The sequence below is a fragment of the Pteropus alecto genome, unplaced genomic scaffold, assembly GCF_000325575.1.
Source record: "Pteropus alecto unplaced genomic scaffold, ASM32557v1 scaffold7, whole genome shotgun sequence".
In the NCBI taxonomy this organism is placed as follows: Eukaryota; Metazoa; Chordata; class Mammalia; order Chiroptera; family Pteropodidae; genus Pteropus; species Pteropus alecto.
In genome coordinates, this window is record NW_006494614.1 from 14,460,952 (window position 1) to 14,482,440 (window position 21,489).

A 21,489-nucleotide genomic window follows, 5' to 3' on the forward strand; every position below is an offset into this window, starting at 1 on the left:
ATCCCGACAACAGGGCACAGGAGGCGGCGTCCCGCAGCCGGGCCATGGTCTGGGAGATATGACAGCATCCAGTCTCTCCACGGACCCCCACTGACCGGTCAACAGAAACAGGAAGGTACCTTTTATCCAGACACCGAGGCCTCGGAGATTCCAGATTCCCATCGGGACCAGGAACAAAGAGCGTGTCCTAAAGGTTGCGTCCTTGACGATCATACTGACCCATCACAGCATTCAAGGGCCATGGAACATCTCAGGTTGGCTACCCCTTTGAATCCGTAACAGAGACAGCAACTGCTTCGGAGGCTGGTCCAGTCTTAGATCCCAGGGACACTCCCTGAGACCTCCTGGGGCCTCCAAATGTTGTAGCCACTAGCCCCCAAAAGATACAGGTACCACGGGAAATCAGTGAGTTATAGGAAACACACTCTTTATTCAGCCAGCGGGGTCTGCCAGGGGTATGCAGACCCCAAATTAAGCAGCCCTAAAATGTAGAGGTACAGGGTTTTTAAGCCCTAAATCCCATTCCTCATTCTGTCTTAAACACAAAGGTCTATTTTTCTCCTATTCACTACCTGTCAATCCACAGGTCAGGTGTGCAAGCGGGGTACAGAAGCAGAAAGCTTATTGTTAGTATGTTATGTTCCCATGGGCGATAGCCAAGCAGTAATTTTCCAGCCAGCATACTGGTACTTGGCAATTGTTAAAATGAATGAATGACTGCTTGGAATAATTGTACTGTTAGGGATATACTTCATTTATAAAAAGTAACATTTATGATTTATGATATATTATTTTGTTTTGGAACTCTGCTAAGTGATATATATATCTCTACAATTACATTTTCATGATCCTAAAATTCATTATTGCTCCTATTTTACAAATGAGGAAACCAAGGCTCAGAAAAGCTAATTAACTTGCCCAGATACAAGTAAGAGACAGATAAAAGATTTGAACTTAGGTCAATGCATATATCTTACATTATTAGCTTTACTTGCCATTTCTGGCCTCTTTGTTCTTTAATGTAAAAATCATTATATACAGTTTATTCTCAGAATCCCTCAAGTTTTACATTACAAACTGGTTTTTGTTACATGTCAAAGTAGGAAGTTGGGCACCTAGAATACCGGGCAAAGAGACAGAATGTTGTATTGGAAAGGGCAACAACAGGAGAGCTAGTTATTCTCCCTTTCCCCATTACTAAGCAGCCATATGGCTTTGGGCTTCCACAGGGAAGGCTACAAAAAAGAGAGTAAACCTGAATGGGCTATCCTTAAGACATCTAGTCCTATTCCTTCGTTTTTTTAGATAAGAGACTAAGTGGTTTATGTAATTGACAACGTGGCAGACCTGTACAGCAAACTTCTAACTAGTGTTGTTGAGTCACACTGCCCCTCCTTAAACAAACATTTACTGAGTGCCTTACTGTCTGAGGCATTCTGCAGCAGTGTTTCCCATTAGGTACTGTAGTACAGATTATAGGCTACTATTTTTGGCTACTTTCTTTCCTAATTTTTTTTTTTTTCACTCGACTGCTTTTAAAACGCTCCATTAGATGCAGAATTAAAGGGGAATAAAAGCATAGTGCAAGGCTGGCGTCGGAACCGAGGGGCATGACCCGGGTCAGCTGCTGGTTCCATAGCAGACTCTACAAAGGCAGTGACACCTTCTGACCAAGTGTGTGACTCTCAGATTATCTAAGTGCATGACCGGGCCAGGGAGAGGCGAGGCTGTGCCTCTTAGAAACAACGCCTTTGGTTTTCCAGTGACCCTACTAGTGGGGCGACGGGAGGAAAACTCTACTGTGCAAGATCCCTATGCCTTTGGCTTCTGCTGTGTGGTGCCAACTGCCCCAGGCATTCCGCCAGATCTCTAGGGCTCTGTCTCTCCACCCGGGTTTATCCTGAATTCCAAGTCTCCGGCAACGTTTCTACCTGGGCGACAGCAGGCCCGAAGGGGCATTTCATGAACGCTGTTGGCCTACAATACCCGACTCGCGCCGGTGGCCCCAAGGCCGGCAGGGTCACGCTCTTTTAGAAATCCAGGGAAAGGCCACAGCTTAGGTGTTGCCACGCGAGGTCTTCTGGAAAGGCAGCAGCCAATCCTCGTGAGGCATACACGAGCCTCAGCCAATCAACGTCCGTATTGTTCCTGTGTACCGCCCGCACCGGCCCTTTTTTCCTGCTTCCCCTGCCCTGTGCCTGTAATCGCGGCTGTAGCTGCTGCCGCGGCCAGACCTCACCGGAGTCTGGGGACCGGCCTTCCCTGGCGCTGTTCGGTTCCTCCTGTTGCCTTCATTGAGGATGAGTCCCTGCGCAGCTGTGTACCCACCCCGAGTAGACCGCTGGCGCACTTTCATCTAGCGACTGGTGAGGGAGGGCTCGACGTGGCCCGACCGTGCGGAGCTGGCTGAGACGACGGCGTCTCTTCAGCCGGGGGTGATGGGACAGTATTCACTTTACAGACGGTGCGGGTGACCGTGGACTCTAGTAGCGGGGATGGACCGCGGGGAGGGGACCCAGCGGCGTCGAGGCTGCCGGGCTTCGCGCGAGGCGGCGCGGGGCGAGCAGAGTGTCCTGAGTCCCAGCATCCGCCTTCCCGCCTCCTCCCTAAGCGAATGAATGGTCTGTTCAGGCGACGTATAACGTTGCGGACCTGCCTGACACGCCCTCCGGCGCTGTTGCATTGCTAGTTGCATCTGATAGTTGTCTGGTCACTTCCTTCTAGCCATCAATTTAAAGCCATTCCTCGAGGCGTGTTTGTCCTTCGTGAGGTCACACTTTTAGTCCGCTGTGGGGATACTGAAATTCAGTGTAATCGATTGTGTGAAAAGGCACCGGTTTTGGGGGTGGGTTGGTGAGGGGGGATGGGGGAGTGGAGGCCACATATCCTTTGGAGAATATAGAAGCCTTTTGTTCTTGTAACATGCCAGGTTCTAAAAAAAGTTTTGCTTCAGCAGCGAAATAGTTAACCCTGGACATCCTCGCAGCGAAATAGTTAACCCTGGATATCCTCGACTCCTGTTTACCAGCGTAGTTCATAAAACTGTGTTAACCAGACAGGATATCTTTCAGGAAGCAGAGATTGATATAGCACTTTTTTTTTTTTTAATGTCTCGAAGTACGGCATTTGAGAAATCGAAATTCATCAGAATACTGAAAGAATGTGACTTTTATGAGTGGTAGTGTGTCTGTGCCCATGATGTGTAAATTCACATCCTTGCATAGCCACTTCTTGATCTTTTCAGTCCTTTTTCTGTTTTGAAATCCTTGATGTTTATTGGTTTTTAGAAACTGACATAAAGGTAGATGAGGACAGAAAGAGCTGTTTTTTTCTAAATAAAATCATATTATAGATGTTTGCAGTAGCTTTAGTAAAAGCAGAGTTACTTCAAGAAATCTAAAAAATGGTTCTATTATTTAAATTAAAAAAAATTTGTATTGAGGGATTTTAGTATGCTACATTCCATGTAAGGAACTTATTGCATTTTTAACCCTCATGTTTTGAGACCATAAAGTTCAATAGGTCATAAGTGAATGTACCTATTACATAAAGAAGATCAGAATTACTTGGTTAATTATTATAAACGATGTCAAAGTTAGTTTCATTAATAGGGCGGTAATTCTTTGCCACATCTAGAGATGTGCTTGCCCCCTAAAATTTTGGGAATTCTTCTATTGCGAAAATAAGTTTTGCACTGATAAAAGTATTGACATTTGTATCTCTTGTACCCAGATTATAGTTGAGAAAACATTAGAATGAAATACAATATTGATAAAGCTAAATTATTAATTACTTAAAGTAGTAAGCATTTGTGTTTTAAAATTAATTTTCAAGGCTTACAGAAGGAATTTAAAATTTTTAAAATTCTTCCATTTTGAGTCACTAATTTGTAGTTTTGTAATAATTTAATGTAGATACAAACATATGCAACTCTTTAAAAAATCTACCTCCTGAATACATATTTTATGAGAAATATAAAGTATGACATTCTCTTCCCTTCCCTTACGGAGCTTAAAATCTTTATGTGTAGGCAAAGTACACACTTATGAGGCAGGTTATTATCATTTTTCAGATAGAGAAATTGAGGATTAGAGAAATTACTTGGCCAAGGTTTTAAATAGTAGGAACCCAGTTCTGTGACTACAAATAAGAGTAATTTTTTCTACTACACTATTCTACTTCTCATTGAAGATTTTTTAACTGCATTTAGAGAGAGCATTTTGGGTAGAGTAGATAGACTCTAGAGTACTCTTTTGTGTGTGATTTTGAATGGGTTACTTAAACTTTCACACCAATTTCCTCATTGTAAAATGAAGCTAATATATACAGGGGCAACAGTGAAGCTGAAAAGGGGATTAAATTAACCTACATTATATAAAACACTATGCTTGTTCATATGAAAGTTCAAAAGTTGGTAGATATGTTTGTACGCCATGGGCAAGTTGGGCGCCTTGTAAAGGTTTGTGTCAGAAGCATTCTAGGCAGCAAGGATTCTAATATAGTTTTGGCATTTTCTGACCTGTATACCAGTATAATTAGTTGCATATGGATGAATTATCTCATTTATTTTTCAGAACAACTCGGGAGATAAGTAGTTGTTATCCCCTTTTTACAAGTGAGAGAATTGAGGCTTAGGAAATTGTGATGTGCCCAGGGTCATTTAGCTAGTGGCCTACCTGGGTTTCTCTCAGGTGTTCTGAATTCAGAGTCTGAACTTTGCTACATGGTTATCAGGCCTAACTGGTATCCTCTTCCTGAGATCACAGGGCTGCTATTCTTCGCACATGAAATACAGGCATGCCTTGTGTTATTGCATTTCACTTTATTGCACTTCACAGATGTTGTCTTTTTTACAAATTGGAGGCTAGACCCTCCACTAGCAAAAAGATTACAACTTGCTTTATTGCGGTGTTGTGAAACTGAACCTGCAGTATCTCTGAGAGATGTCTGTGTAGATATTAGTTAATTTTGGTTGAATATGTTAAAATAGCATCATCAAATTTAGGTTTTAGGAAGACAACTGAACTCAACCAAGGATAAGTAAGATTGTGAGCCACTCTTGAGGGCTAAACCTACTAGCTAACACCTTTCAGGTAGATCAGTCTTTAAGGTTGAACAATTGCCTGTAGCCAACTCAGTTTCCCATCAACACTTCATACTCATCACATATGAAACAGAAATTTTCACCTTTTTTATTCATTCCTTTTTTTACATTTGTTTTTCTGATTTCCAAAATATTTACCCCTCACACTTCTTCCTGGTTGCTTTGTCTGTAATCAAGCCAGAAACCTGGGAGTCATCACCACATTTGATCAATTCAAGATCCTAAATATGTCTCTGAAATGCTCACTTTCTTTAGCTCTAAAAAGGCACATAAGGCTGTCCATAATCTAGTTTATCCTTGTATGTGTAGTAGGCCTCACTCATTTTTGTCCTCTGAATTACTTGGAATTTTCAGAATGGACCAAGATGTTTCTAGTGCTTTTTTATTTACTGTTCTTTCTATATCCAGTGCCTACTCACCCTGAATTTATCAGGCAAACATGTATTCATCTTAAGCCTTAGTTTATATATCTCCTGTGGGAAATTTCCCTAGATCCCTCTTGTCTATTCTCCATTCCTATCAGTCACTTGTTTACCATAGATTTATAGTCATGATATATTTTTATTACTTAAATAAAATCAGTCTCCTCTATCAAACTGCTACCCTTTGATGGTAGAGACTGTATAATACATAATAAATTTTGTTCAGTTGATGCAGTTGTTAAATGAGCTATACTTTCACTTAAGTATTGTCCATGAATCTATATTTTATCATTTTATCTAAAATATTTAAGTCCTATTTGTTTTTGTTTTTCCAGTACCTTGTGACTTAACTGTAGATGCACTGGAGAAGAGATGTAGTACTGTAGAAATAGCTTGGATTTTACTGTTAAACAGATCTGTGTTTGAGTTCTAACTTGTCTTTTACTGGTGGTATGATTTGAGTGGCTTACTTAACCTCTCTGTGATGTGAAATATCCAAAATGTATTAGATGCTAAATAAATATTTGTTTCCTTTGCTTTCTTTGCTTTTAATAAGCATTTGTTAAATGCATAAATAACATTTACAGTAGGTATTGGAAATATGGGCCTGGAATTTAAATGGGAGGGCAGGAGACAAATTTGGGGATTATGAACATGTAGGTTGAAGTTAACAGGAGAGATTGAAATTATCCTGGGAGAATATGAAGTAGAGAGGAAAAGGAGAATGAAGATGGAATATTGAGAGAAGCCAAATATTTGAAGATCAGGGGAAAGAATAATACTTTTGGAAGAAGTGATAGGAGATCCCATGCTTAAAAGCTTCAGTGGCTCTCTAGCCTTTCAGCATCCCTTTCTAGATTCCTTAGGAGAATGTGATACTGATGACTCAAAAACAAGGAAGATAAGAACTGAAAGTATCCAAAAGTATTTGGCAATTCAGAGGTCATTGGTACCCTTAGTGTGTGTGGTTTTGTTGGAGGAGTTTGCATCAAAACCAAATAGTGGAAACAGTGAAGCTCAAACATGAACTTTGGGATTGAAATGTGTTACCTTTTCATTAATGAAGAAATAATAGTAATAAAAATTACTGTTTCTTGAATGTATGTTTGGTGCCAGACACCATGCTAAGCGGTTTTATTTATCATTACAGTAACTCTTTGAGGTTGGTGGTTATTGTCTCCATTTTCTGATGAGGAAGTGAGGGCTTGGAGAGTTTATGTAATTTTTCGTTACATAATTGGTAACAGCTGGCATTGCTGTATTTGAATCCAAATATATAGGACTCTAAAAAATTAGCTCTTAGTCATTTCCATGTTAATATTCATAGTATTCTCTATGTGCTCCTCTCTGTATATATATGTTTTAGTTTGCTATCACTTTTATATTTTATATCCTTTTGTTTTCCCTTTAAATTATATTAGGGAAATCTTTTCTATTGTATCTTAATTCTTTCACGTAGGGTTTGAATGATTCACCGTTAAATAGTTCCTTTCAGGTATTATGGAGACCTTGAAAATATAATGATGGCAAGCCTCAACAGAATGAAATTAACTACATTTGAATTTTACTATATATCATGTGTTCTAGTTTTAACATTTTAAACTACTTGAAGCTTTGCTACCTTTTTCTTTATGTCATCTAACTACCAAACACTTTGTAGTTCAAATCAATACTTTAATGTGGGGGTAATTTTTATAAGGACAATATCAAATTATAAAACTTACAGACTGGTAGAAGTGGAACTGGAGCTAGAAAGGATGAAGAATCATATAGTTCTATGCTATCATTTCCAGATGGGGAAATCAGAATAGTTAAAAACTAGTTATATTTAGGACTTCTGAGTCTTGGGAGTGGACAGTGCAGCTTTGGAATGTTTTATGTCTGTACCTGGTGCACAGAAGTTTCCCCTATGCATATGTAAACTGATGTATGTCCCTCCAAATAGTCTTTTTATAACTTTTTCTCTATCATTTAAAATTTATATTTTAAAAATAAAGTGAAAAAAGTATTTTGAGGAGTATAAGAACAATAGTTTGATATTTTGGAGAAAAGAATTTGTGTAGAATTTCTACTATAAAAGCTTTAAAAACTAGGCATTATGAATGAATTGACTAATTTAAAATCCAGAGGACAAAGAAGAAGATAATTAGGAGTTGATAATAAAAAGGTGATGAGAAATGCTTAGTGTAAAGTAGTCCATTCTAGATATATAAAATTTCTAATATATTTGTGGTTAGTTTTCTAACGGGTAGTGAAGAAACTGAAGAATAGTAGTTTTATCAAATAGTTGACAAGTGATATTTCATTTCTCCAGATCTGAATGGGGCAAAGCAAATAGGGTAACATATTGGGAAAAAGGAAGCATGAGGCTCATATATGATGGTTGAGTTTTCTATACTTTCCAGTGGCCTCTTTAATCAATATGTTAGCATTTATTTATATTTTTAGACATTTATTTTTGAATAGGTATATTTATGCACATGGTAAAGCATTCAACAAGGGTTCACAGTAAAAAGTACTGTTCACAGTAAAAAGTCTGCCTTCCATTCCTGTCTCCAACCATTGGTGCCCTTCCCCAGAGCAACCACCTTTAACCATTTTTTTTGGTGTATTCTAGACCTCTTTTCATGCATATTCCAGCATAAACATGTACATACATATACATTTTTTTCACAAATAGTATTAGAAATGCATCTCATTTTAAAAGACATTTTATAATATATCTTGGAGATTATTTCATATCATATTATGTAGCTGGTTTATTTATACATGAAAAGATTCTTTTGTATGGGCATACCATAATTTCTTTTTAACTATTTAGGTTTTTTCCATTGTTTCTATTTCAAACAATGATGCAGTGAATGTTCTTGTACTTATGCCATTTCACACATGGATATATTTTTACAGGATAAATTCCTAGGGGTAAAATTGTTTGGGTCAGAAGGAATGTGTATTTTACATTTTGATACGTATTAGTAAATTACTCAACATAGAAGTGGTACTAATTTATGCTCTCACCAGCAATGGTGTAGAGTTCCTATTTCCTCACAGCTTCATCAGTGTGTAGTAATATCAACCTTTTTAATCTTTGCAATTCTGATAGCTAAAAATGGTATCTCATAGTTGTAATTTGCATTTCTTTTGTGTGGGGTGAGCTTCTTTTCTAAAAAATCCATTTAAATTTCTTCTTTTTGGAGAAATGTCATATTCTTTGACTTTTGTTTTGTTGATCTCTTAATGATTTGTAGAGACTATAAGAGAAGATTTTTCTCTTAAAATTTTTTTCATGTAGGTTTTAAATTAATTGAATTAATCTTGTTTATAATTTTTGGATTTCAAGTCATACTTAGTCCTTCTGTGCTTTGAGATTATAAAAAAGAGTCTCCTATGTTTTCATCTAGTGCTTTTAAGATGTCATTTTTTTCTATTTGTCTTTGAGCTGTCTAGAATTTATATTGGTTTAAAGTATAAAGTAAATATCTAAAGTTTTTTTTTTTTGTGTAAAGCTCTCCAGTTGTTTTGATACCTGTTCTTTAATTATCATCTCCTATGTTGAAGGACCTTTTAGGCAGAGAGAATCTTAGCACAGAGCAAGGACTTAGTAAAAATTAAATGATTAGAGTGTTGTTTATTGTGGTGCTTGGTGGTGGTGATGATATAGATTTAAGGGGTGAGGGTTTGGGATGAAATTCCTATAAAGATGGTAGATTTAAGTGTGTTTATAGCTTGTGGGGGACATAGCCAGTAGACTGTAAAAATACAGGAGAGAAGGAATGAAAGTTTTAGAAGAAAAGAGGTAGACTCCAGAGTATAGACACAGAGGTTAGCCTTAAACATGAGACTGGAAAAAAGGTGAGGATGACTGATGTAGATATAGAATACTACAGATGTGAAGGTAAAAGTTGATACTTTTTTTTTTTTTTTTTAGTAGGAGTTAGGGGCACTTAAATATGAAAGTAGTTGTATTGTAAAGTACTTTAGGAGAGTGAGAGATAGATTTTGTAGTTTTACTTTGTCTTCCTTTCCCTTTCTCTTATAGGTCACCCTTGCAATTATGGATATTTAAACGGATCAGACAGTGTGGAGGGGGAGTTCCCCTCCTCACTCCCCCTTGGTGCTTGACTCCAGGAATAATTTATAAACTGCACAGGTTTTTTTTAAATCAAGAACTTGTATTTGATATAAACTTTATAGAGCTATTTATAATTTTTTGATTTAAGTGCCAAAAGAAATTGTACAAAGATTTATAGTTTTATACTCTTGCCATGAGGATTTAAATTATAATCCTAAACAGGCCATTTATTCTCTATTAACCTTTCTGAAAGCACTTTTGTGTCCTGGCTTTTTCATTTTTTAAAATTAGTCTTGTCTGACTATTCTGAAGAAGTAAACAGTACAAAAACATTTAGGATGAATTCTTCCATCCCTGACTGCACATCAAAATGTCGATCCCTGAAGCATGCTTTGGATGTCCTTTCTGTAGTAACCAAGGGGAACGAAAACCAGATTAAAGCCTTTCTCTCCAGTCATTGTTATAATGCTGCAACTATCAAGGATGCCTTTGGCAGAAATGCCCTCCACCTTGTTTCCTCTTGTGGTCAGAAAGGAGTGTTAGAATGGCTTATTGAGAAAGGAGTGGATCCATTGGTGAAAGACAAGGAGTCAGGATGGACAGCTTTGCACAGAAGCATATTTTATGGACATATTGATTGTGTTTGGTCTCTATTGAAGGTAAGTATCATTTGTTTATTTAAAAATATATGGTTTGGCATGTGTTTTTCTTTATTCCATACACCCCACTTAATTTCCTAAAAAGTTTTGAGTTCTTATTAATTGATAATTTTTATGGTTATAACTCATCTTTAGGATCAAATCTCATATATTTTTATTTAAACTTCTTATGATATAAAATTGTAAACATATACCGAAGTTTACAATATATGACTGTTGGCCAGTTTTGTCTCACTGACTTTCTCCATCCCATGTTACTTTGAAGTCTCAGGTGTTTTATCATTCAGTCAGTACTGTGTATCTTTTAGTATTTTTCAGAAGTATGGTTTACTTTTGTATAAAACTATTTTAACTACTTTAAAAGGGCACTAGTTATTGAAATACATGACTTAGGGTCTGTGCTTTTGAATGGTTAATTTCTTGTTTGGCTGGGATAAAATGTTTATAATTCTTTAAAAATTATTAGAATCAGCTTAATCTATTTGAAATTTCCCATCAAGTAGATTAAGTCTATATTTGTTGTACTGTATAGCTAAATAATGAAATATTTTGAGATATGCCCCAATGTCATTTTACTATTGAATGCAAAAACTCACTATCAGAAGTCATGAGTTTTAAACTGAACAATTTTCTTTTGTATTGGCATTTTGCCTTGTTTGTGGAGGACCCAGAGAAGAACAAAGCAGTTCTTGTCCTCAGGGAACTTGTTGTCACATTCAGGAGGTTATCTTTGGTTTATTCATCAATTTTTGACTTTTAAAAAAGTATTTACATAGTGGTCTTTATTTAGTGACATTAACTGATCAAAGTAATTTTCAGTCTATATTTATAGTAAAATATCCTTTTTTGGAGTTAGATTATCTAGGTCTAATTACTGAGTCATCTTGGAGAAGTTACTAAATCTTGAACCTCAAGTTCATCTATGAAAAGAGAACAGTAGTACCTTCCTCATTTTTTTTTCTCCAGGGAGTTTCAATGAGGAAAAAACTTTCCTTAAGTTTAATTATTGTTAATTCCTCTTATATCTAAAAGTTTTGGGTATTAGTTTAATTCCCTTATTATAATCTTTTATAGAGAAAGATAGGTGAGTGTTGGTTATTGTGGTGGTGGTGGTACAAATTTAAGGGGTAAGAAATTTCTATGAAGATATTTTTCAGATATGATCTAACTGTGATTTATAAGAGGCCATAATTAATGCTATAAAAATTTTTAAGTAGAAAGGTGAGAACATTATCACATAAATAAAAATAATTATATTAATGCCAATAATATAATGGAATTCAAGGCAAAAAGATATGGAGCATAGGTGATCACATTATATTTATAAACAGTAAATCCTAGTATAAGTATTATTCTGCCATTGCCTTGAAATCTTTGCAGCCCTTGCTTGGACATAGAATATTGCTTTTCACATACAAAAAAAGTGTATACGTGTGTACATACACACTGACACAGACAGGTCCAAGAGCTGGAGCCTCATAGGCGACCAGACCTGCCTTACCAAGGAAAACTCTCACATCATGTTCATTCTGATTTTGAATGTTATTTATTTTATTTTTTTATGTTTTTTTGACCCTTTCTTATTCCACCAAGTATTGGATATTTGATTTTTCTTAGTTCTCTTCAGTGTGTAAGAAAAAATGTGTTCATAGATAATTGTTAGTAAATATTTTTTAATGTATTTATGAGCTTGATCTTCTGGCTTTTGATAAATACGAATAAGAAGTTATTCTGATCATGCACAAACGTTAAAATATATATATCCAATTATATACATACATACTTTTTTCCTTTTTTTTATTAGCATGGAGTTAGCTTGTATATTCAAGATAAAGAAGGCTTGTCGGCTTTGGATCTTGTAATGAAAGATAGACCAGCTCATGTAGTATTCAAAAATACTGGTAAGAAAATTCCACATATATATTCCATTAGAGTACAGCTTTAGAAAATTTTAATGAAATTTTATTCTTATTAAAATATCTGAGAAAATTTATTTGCGTGTGGATATCTGCAAAGAACTTTAACTTTGATGTTTATTGGTTGACAATTTTGGTTTCCCATTCACAGCACTTCAATTTATTTTGCATTTTTCAGTTTTAATCTGTATATGTCTATTAGAGTAAAAACACGGCCTAAAGAAGGAAGGCAGTTAGAATTGTTAACTACTGTAAAGTCATTAATGTGCAACTAGAAAGTAACATCAGCATTTAAGGTAGAGGGAAAAAGGAAGTGATTCTTCTACCCACACATTCTTCTAGTTCTGCTTATCCCTCCAATTTATTTACCCTTTGAGCTCTGGAAATGGAAATTGGTGGAAAAAGAGAAGAGATTTAAATGGGAGTACTCTGTAGTTTGTATTTAAGTAGTGAGCGAGCTAAGTAAGGACTCATTCTTCATTTTATTCTACCTTGGACACAGTTTTGCAAGTTACAGTTATAATGGAATTATATGAGCCTTGGAAAATAAAAATGAAGATTTATATCATAAACTTAGCTTTGATTTTTATCCCAGTGTAATGGATACTCTAATCAGCAGTGTGATTTTTGCGTATGTTAAGAGCAAACTGTTGAAAGTTAACTCTTATGTAGAAACAGTAACATCACATTTGCTTCATTTAGAACCTTTATATATATATTAATAACATTTTAAATAACTATTATTTTCATGGAAACTAAGGGGATATGGTAGGTGGTATTTTACTTATTTGGCAGTTAAACTTGAACTGCCGAAGAAACAAGAAACAAATATTAGATTGCTTACATTGAGAGACAGGCCTGTGCTGATTTCGATTTTCTCATTTATAGTCCCAGAATTATATAAGGTTAATAGATTTATAATTTAAAAGAGAGCATTGGCAGCATCTTTCTAAATATGGTAGTTAAATTAGTTCCTGTAAAGACTAATGTTTGAGGTAAACTGATTAGTGGACTATATCTGTAATTGATCAAACTACACTGATGTTTGTTTTAAAATGTAAAAGAATGTAAACCTAATTTTTATTTTAGATCCTACAGATGTCTACACTTGGGGAGATAATACAAATTTTACCCTGGGTCATGGAAGCCAGAATAGCAAACATCATCCAGAATTGGTGGATCTGTTCTCCAGGAGTGGAGTTTATATTAAGCAGGTATTTTGAAGTACAATCTATGTACTTGTAGAGATTAAAAAGAACTTCTGTATTTGATAGTTCATCTTTTCATTTGGATTATGCTAACTTTGTTGAAGATATAATAACATGTTCGAGTAAAGAAATCAGTCAACTTCATTAATTCTAGTTTAGATTTAGTTAGCCTTAAATGTATTTAGACTGTGTGAAATACCATAAAACTGAGATGTGTCAAGCAGTGTTAGAAATTAGAAGGCATTATACAGATGTTAATTTAACTTTAAAAAAGTAGAGCTTCTTTGATTTTTCTAGCTTTTGTAACAAAAATTAAGAGTTCTTCTAGTTGTTTTTCAAGTGAATTCATTGTAGAAACTCAGTGTTGCTAGTTTTAGGTAAATGAACCTGAGTACTTAAATATAAGTAATCATAAAATTAATTGATGTAATTGTAAAGGTTCTGTCATTATGCTGGATATCTTCCACTTCCTTGGATTTTACTACTGTTGATACACTCATCTTTCTTTATACCACTTTGTATGTGTATGTGTGTATATATGTGTGTGTGTAATTTATATCTTTAGTCTCAGCTTTTTTCTTGAGCTTTATTTCAGTTGTACTCTGGACATTCTTTCAAAGTATTTAAATTTAACAAGACCAAAGTGTTATTTTTGCTACTGACTTATTTTTTAAAGCTATAAATCTCAATTTCTCGATCCTGAGGATTATACTTTAGAACATGTCTATTGAGTTCATATCTGTCTGATTATTTTCTTGGTGTAATATCATTCCCTGTCTTTCCCAAAAATATTCTAATGATAACTTATGTGGACACCATATGAAGGCTCTGTAGAAGACTTTTTCACAACAAAAGTCATTACCTAATGCATCACAATTAGCAGTTTTTAAAAAAATGAAATAGAAGAGTTAAACTCTAGAGAATATTAAAATTTGAGAGGCCAGGAACAGGAGCCCCTATGGTAATGAAGAGTGACTAGAGAAGTAAGGGGTAGACTTGTGTCATGAAAGCTAGGATTCTGGTGAACCATCTACATAGATATATAAAGAACTTAGGACAATGAAGGAACTTAGATGGATAGGAGTCATAAGCCTAATCTTAGAGTTTCTAGTGAATGTGAAGGAGATGAGCAGCATGGTAAGCAGTTAGAACAGGGGTGGCAAACGAGCTGCTCCCACCCTCAATTAGTCCAGAACATTTGGTAGACCATGCTAGTCAATTACAACATGTTCCCCAGCTCTCTCCCCTTCCCCCACTCTTCCCTCCCGCCTCACGTGCGCGCGCGTGCGCGTGTGTGTGTGTGTGTGTGTGTGTGTATTTTAAACCTAGCCTGAACAGGTCTTCAGAATCCTCCTTAAAATGGTATTCCACCATCAGCAGCCACTAATGATTGATCAGAGTTGGGGTACTTCAGAAAGATATGTTTTTCTTTTTTTGAATTAGTGTATGGTATCAGAGTTTATGAACTAAGATCTTTTTCAAGAGCAGGGATTGTACACAAGAATGAAGGCATAATGGTGGCATTAGGAAACCAGAGGCTTATTGTAACTTCTGATCCCCAAGATATATGTGTTATAGAAAAACTGAGCACATTCCACTTGGTAGGGTTATGGATGAAACAGTACACCCAAAGAGAAAGCTACATTCAGGTAAGGCAAGAGTATTTTGTGAAGAGATTAAGGATGTAAGAGATTTTATTTACCACAGACGAAGGGTTGAAGCAAGCACTATGGGCATGTTTTAGAGGAAGGAAAACTGTAAATTTCAGTCAGAAAAGAGGAAACAAGTTTATGGGAACATTTACTGAGCGCCAGTTATATAGAGAGTCCCATTAGTCACTGATAAAATGCTGATTCTGTAGTATGGTACCAAATGAATTAACTACCATGGGATAGAGATTGTTAATATTAGCATAATATAGTCCTGAGAATTAAGATGAAAAGCCATGTTCAATTATTTCCTTAAAAAATTTAGAGGTTTTAAAGTCGAGGTCTTAAGTTCTGGTATTGGTTGTTTAATATAGTAGAAGTCAGAAATTGTAGAAAAGCATTCTAATATTGAATGTAAAATTGAACAAAATATGTTTCTGGTTTCATAACATGATTTTTTTCTTACAAAGTCTAACTATTATAAATTCAAATATAATTTTGTTTTCTTTTTAGACTTTTCCGGTATTTGTGAGATGATGACTTTTTTCATTACTTATGATGGGCACATGCATTTATAGAACTCTCCGAGTGGTTTAAGGATATGTATAAATAGAGTTTGCAGTCCGCTTATAATTTTTCTTATTTTCCAAAAGAATTTCACTTTCTGGAAAATAATTCTAGGATTTCTTTATTTCTCCATCATCTTTTTGCATCTTAAGTTAGAAATGTTTATAGGTGGCATGAGAAATATGTGTAAATAATTGTTAAAAATAAAAGAGGATTTTAAAATGGTATTAAGGTAAAATAATACCCTGCATTATTAGATGCACTGAAAAATAGCCAGGTACAGCCTGAGGGTTAGATATGTAAGTACATGCATATTTGAAACTGCTCTTGGTTTCCAGTTCTTTTGCTGATGCAGTTCAACCATTTCAGTACCCTTGTCTTCTAGTAAGGATAAGTGAATATGTCTTTGTCAGAGGGTAAGGAGGGTGTTGGGAAGGAGGCAGATAAGGAAGGAAGCAGGGAAGAGAGAAAAACTTGAAAATAAATATGAAATTATTTAAAGGCATATAATGATATTAAAGATATATTAGACAGAATTAGAGGTATAAAAAGGACATTCTGTCTACCCTGCACTCCCCACGTATAGGTGATGTTCTTGTTTTTAAAAAATACTCTTAAGAAATTTCCACTATTTAATAATATAGTCACTATTTGGTAATCTTTATGGTTCATATTGCACTTTGCTAAATTGTTACTGTTTGGGTGTTTGAAGTTGGAAAGCAGCTGGCTACTTCTGAAGACTGAAGATTTGCATTTTCCTTTGTTTAGTTTCTTCCGTGGGTAACACTTGCTTAATTCCTCGTTTTTTTTTTTTTTTTCTGTATGACTGTTTTTAGACGTAATTTTAAAGTAAAACGTATATTTCTAATTTTTTATTACAGAAACCTTTAAATGTGTACAGAGAGAATAGTATAATGAATCCCACGTACCCATCATCCAGCTTAAACAATTAGCAATATTCTATTAATTTCTTTTTTTTAAATAAAATAAAGATATTTCATTCAGAGAATTTTAATAATATTCTCTTATTTTCCCATAGGTGGTGCTTTGTAAATTTCACTCAGTGTTTCTGTCTCAAAAAGGGCAGGTTTACACCTGCGGTCATGGTCCTGGAGGACGTTTAGGCCATGGAGATGAACAGACATGCTTGGTAATTGAAATGTCATTACACAGTTTAGGTAACTTCAGTAAAATTTTGATAAACTGGAAGCTTCAGTTAACTAAAAAAAGTTTTTAACCAGCATAAAGAGAACATAAAATGCCAGTTGATAATAGATTTTAAAAAATTGATAATCTCTCTGATATATCATGTTCAAATTAAGCATTTAGATACGTAAAATTATAAAGCATCAAAGAAAAATTATATTTTCCTTATAGCAAATATTGGGAAGGGACTACTGATGTATTTATCATTAATTTAACGGTGCTTTCAAAAGGAAAGAGAGAACTATGACAACAGTTTCCATTTTTTGAAAGTTTATTCTAGGCATTGTTCATAAAGACTGACAACAACCTGTGAGGTTATAGGTATTATCCTCATCTTATACACAATAACAATAGTAATGGTAATTATTTATTGATTGCTTTCTCTATGTCAGAGACTGTTATATTTTATACTTACCAACTCATCTACTTCTAACACCAGTCCTATTATATAAAATACTATTATTTTGTGTTCAGGTAAAGAAGACAAGAGATCGATTGAGATCAAATAGTTAGTAAATGCAGAATTAAGATTTGAACCCAGGACAGATGACTCCAAAGGAGGTCGTATGTTTGGTTACTCGTTAAAGGGATGCATTGTTTTCTGTATTTTTATTTGTTTCTTCAATACACCAATGAATACTTTAGCTGAAAAGCTCCCTTTATTCATTCCAAACAGATTTGTACTTGGTGTACGATAAGGGCTCCAAAATAATTTGTTAAATCAAATAATTTTATTGAAATGTCTTACTGGGGTTTTATATTTTCCTCATAAACCAGTGTCCATATCCTATTAAACTCATCTGCCCCTTGCTGAATTGTAGAGTTTACCTATGTAGAGTCATATCAGTCATGTCATTTTGGCCATAGTATTATCAGATTCTATTTGTATTTCTATGTAAAGGGTTAATATATTATACTAAAATTAATTTTATTTTGTAGGTCCCTAGGCTTGTGGAAGGACTGAGTGGTCATAATTGTTCCCAAGTGGCAGCTGCTGAGGATCACACTGTTGTATTAACTGAAGATGGATGTGTTTATACATTTGGTCTAAATATTTTTCATCAATTAGGAATTATTCCTCCACCTTCCAGTTGTAATGTGCCCAGACAGGTAAACTTCTCATTTTTAAACAATAAGGTAACTATTTGCTATAAAACCTATATGGACAAAAAGAATGAGTATATTGACAGAGTAATTTATTTTACTTACATTCAATGGTATATACTTTATTTTTCACAGGAAAAATTAAGCATAGTACAAATTAGTATTTGTTTGGAGTAAGAAAGAAAGCACTTGGGAAATTAGGTACCAAACTGCCTTAGATTAACTTTTAAGTACTCATAAACAGAAGAGGAATCCAGTATTTTGGATTTAAGACCTCCTTAAGAAAAAAATGTGATGTTTACAGATACAAAATGGGTTATGCAAGTGAGGCACCCAGAAACCTGAGCTTATTGGGTTCATTGTAAATATGCTTACGCACAGGAATCACACCTGGCAAGTTGATGTGAAGGGACATAGATCCAAAAGCCACTGTTCTTTGTTCTACTTTCCCCCTTCCATTTTCACAACCACCATCAGAAGGTACCCTTTTCTCAACTTCAGGATCTAGTACACAGAACTGGGACTGGTATTCTAATTTAATAGAGTCATTATCCATAACAAATGTGTTTTTAGCTCATAAAGTTTTGTATTTCTGTTATTAAATTTCTTCACTGGTTTAATCTTCCAGATTTAAAACTATTATTAGATATACATTTTGTTTGTTTTTGCCTTTTAGATATATATTTTTTTATTAATAAACTTTTAAATCCAATGATTTTCCTTCTCGAATAACTAATGAGTCAATAGGAATTACCAGAAAATAATTAGAAGTAGTCTCCAATCTGTGGTACTTTTTAGGAGATCCATTTTCTCTACCTGTAGAATTTATGGATATTTAATCATTTTGTAGAATTGTTTAGGAATGGTAAATTTTACTCCCATTTTTCTTATTATGCGACTACCTCAGAGCATTGGGTTAATGTAGACATAACTAGTATTCTCAACTGGGGGCAGTTTTGCCCCCCCAGGAGCCATTTTGCCACGTCAGGAGACATATTTAGATGTCACAACTGTGGGCAGGGGTTGAAGTGGTGCTACTGACATCTAGTGGGTTGAGTCCAGAGATGCTGCTGTATCTCCTGCAATGCGCAAGACAATCCCCCAGAACAAAGACTCATTTGTCCCAAAATGCCATTAGAGCCACTGTTGAGAGACTCTGGATATGTCGAATTTAAAAGTACCATATTTTCTAATAAGAATGAGAATGCCTGTTTTGCATATTGCTTGTTAACAAAAGTTTAGTGATTTGGTTTTTATTCCATGTCAATTTTTTACATGTTAAAATCGTGTTCTAAGAGTTGGGGTGTCAGTATTAATGCTGAGATCTTTTAGTGACTCCTGCCATTAGCATTTGAGGGGTCACTGGTAGCAAGTATGCCATATATTTGTTACCCTGGTGTACTGGATCTTTGTAAAAATGTACTGATTCATACATAGTAAACTGCAGTCTTATTTATCTTTTCGAATAGATGCAGGCAAAATATCTGAAAGGAAGGACAATTATTGGAGTAGCAGCAGGCAAATTTCATACAGTGCTGTGGACTAGAGAAGCTGTTTACACTATGGGCCTAAATGGTGGACAACTGGGTAAGGAATCTTGGATGACCGTATCTGAAAAATAAATTGGATTCTTGAAATGGATATTTCGTAATTTGTTTATTTGTGTAATTTTTTAGGTTATTTATTAGATCCCAATGGAGAAAAGTGTGTAACTGCTCCTCGTCAAGTCTCCGCCCTTCATCATAAGGATGTCACTCTGTCTTTGGTTGCTGCAAGTGATGGGGCCACAGTCTGTGTTACTGCAAGGGGAGATATTTATTTACTTGCAGACTATCAGTGCAAGAAGATGGCTTCTAAGTATGTATTTCTATGAAAGAAATGTAACTTTAATAATAGTTCAACTCTTCCAGCATATAACAGCATTAGCTTTATGCTATGCTCTGAAATGCCAAATGGAGAAAATTGAATGGGGCCGGGGGGGGAGTCAGGAGTTTTTGCCTCCGATGATCTTAGTCTTTTGGCAAGAATCCAGTGAATATATGTAAAAGTTCTTTGTAAGTTGTAAAACAGTATTTCTGAATTATGATAACATATGGTTAGATATGACCTATAAGTTTCCTTTTTTTATGTTTTTGGTGAACAAAACTAGATTAATCATAATTTTTGCTTTGTGACATAATCATCATTGGTTCATGTGTAGTCTTTTTTTATATTGTACACTTATTTAAAAAAAAAACAATAATATGCCATAGACTGTCTATGCAGTCCAAGTGTTTATACCTAACTGGTATATTATTTATCTCTGTACTTGTATAGCCTGTTATCTGAAAGCATGTTATAGTAGCATGCAGTAAACTATTGGTTGGTAATCAGAAAGCCAGTTAAAGCAGAAATCATAAAACTAAAGTAGTTGGCGTTCCCTGTCTTCCCTGCATAAACCATTACATTCATACTGTCACCTCTGATTTCATTTTGAATGATTTAAGGAGCAAGTGCTTAAAAAACAATCATGAAGTAAGTTAAGTGCAGAATCATCTATTTTTCATATATTTTCATTCTTTTATAGTCAGTCGATCCATATCTGATTTGATAGCAGTTTTTTGTTGTTTATATTTATCATGGTTTTCAAAGTATTCAACTTTTATATAAAACATGCTTTTCAGACTAATATTTTATTGGTTTATATAATATTTCTTGATATTGTATAACTATAATGATAAATATAAATAGAAAAATAGATATTTGACTCTGGAAAAGTGTAGCTCAATTAGTGAGACCTGTATTGTACAGGAATTCTAGAGAATAGCCATCTAACTTTGAAAGCAATTAGGCATTGTAACTGAAATGGAACAAAATGAGGTTTTGCTAATGTAAATGAGATGGTAACTTCATAAATAGATACCAATCGTGAAGTTACAGCTCATGAGCTTAAAATGACAACCATCAATTTGTTATAACTTACTTTCTATGTACAACAATTGGAAGGTTATCAGTTGTAGGTCGTATTTCAGTTACAGAAACATGAAAATGTAAACATACATGTTTCTTAGAACTCACTAATTTTTTTCTGAGCATGAAGTGATTTGTGGGATGTTAGGTTTTGTTTTCAGTTAACATTTATAAAACCTTCCCTGATAACATTAAATTTGCATAAATTTAAGATATATCCAAGTTTTCACTAAGGAAATTCTTTTGTTACAGATTTTATAACATAGTCATTTTGAAATGAAAAACATTTTTTTAATACAGGCATATCTTAAAGGGAGGACAGTCATTGGAATAGCAGCAGGCAGGTTTCACACAGTACTATAGACACATCACATATGCAGATCTAATGAAATATGCGGTTAGTGAATGAATTATTAAATTAACAATACTGATGATTTTCATGGTAGTTTATTTATTCATAGCTGAAATTAAGGATTTCTATTTTGAGGTTTAAAATTGTTCTTTTCTGTTAAAATGCAAATATACTTAGTAGTTTTTAATGTTATTTAATCTAGACTGCACGCATGCATTAGCATGCATATAGGTAGAGGCTTTTGGGAGTAAAGAACTTGCCATCGGAAGAAACAGCCATCA

General features: G+C 34.8%; 1 protein-coding gene across 2 annotated transcripts in view; it reads left to right on the plus strand.

Moving 5' to 3' along the window:
* Positions 1-2,154: 2,154 nt before the first annotated feature.
* IBTK (inhibitor of Bruton tyrosine kinase) overlaps positions 2,155-21,489 on the plus strand; it is a 77,120-nt gene continuing 57,785 nt past the window's right edge. The window contains exons 1-8 of one of the 2 annotated variants that reach the window (XM_015600424.2): positions 2,155-2,366; positions 9,566-10,257; positions 12,062-12,158; positions 13,263-13,387; positions 16,637-16,747; positions 17,743-17,913; positions 19,377-19,494; positions 19,584-19,764. In XM_015600424.2, the coding sequence (XP_015455910.1) occupies positions 9,937-10,257; positions 12,062-12,158; positions 13,263-13,387; positions 16,637-16,747; positions 17,743-17,913; positions 19,377-19,494; positions 19,584-19,764 (1,124 nt within the window). In that variant the 5' untranslated portion in view covers positions 2,155-2,366; positions 9,566-9,936. The remainder of the gene's footprint in view (positions 2,367-9,565; positions 10,258-12,061; positions 12,159-13,262; positions 13,388-16,636; positions 16,748-17,742; positions 17,914-19,376; positions 19,495-19,583; positions 19,765-21,489) is intronic. The other variant, XM_006926357.3, reaches the window with a different exon arrangement.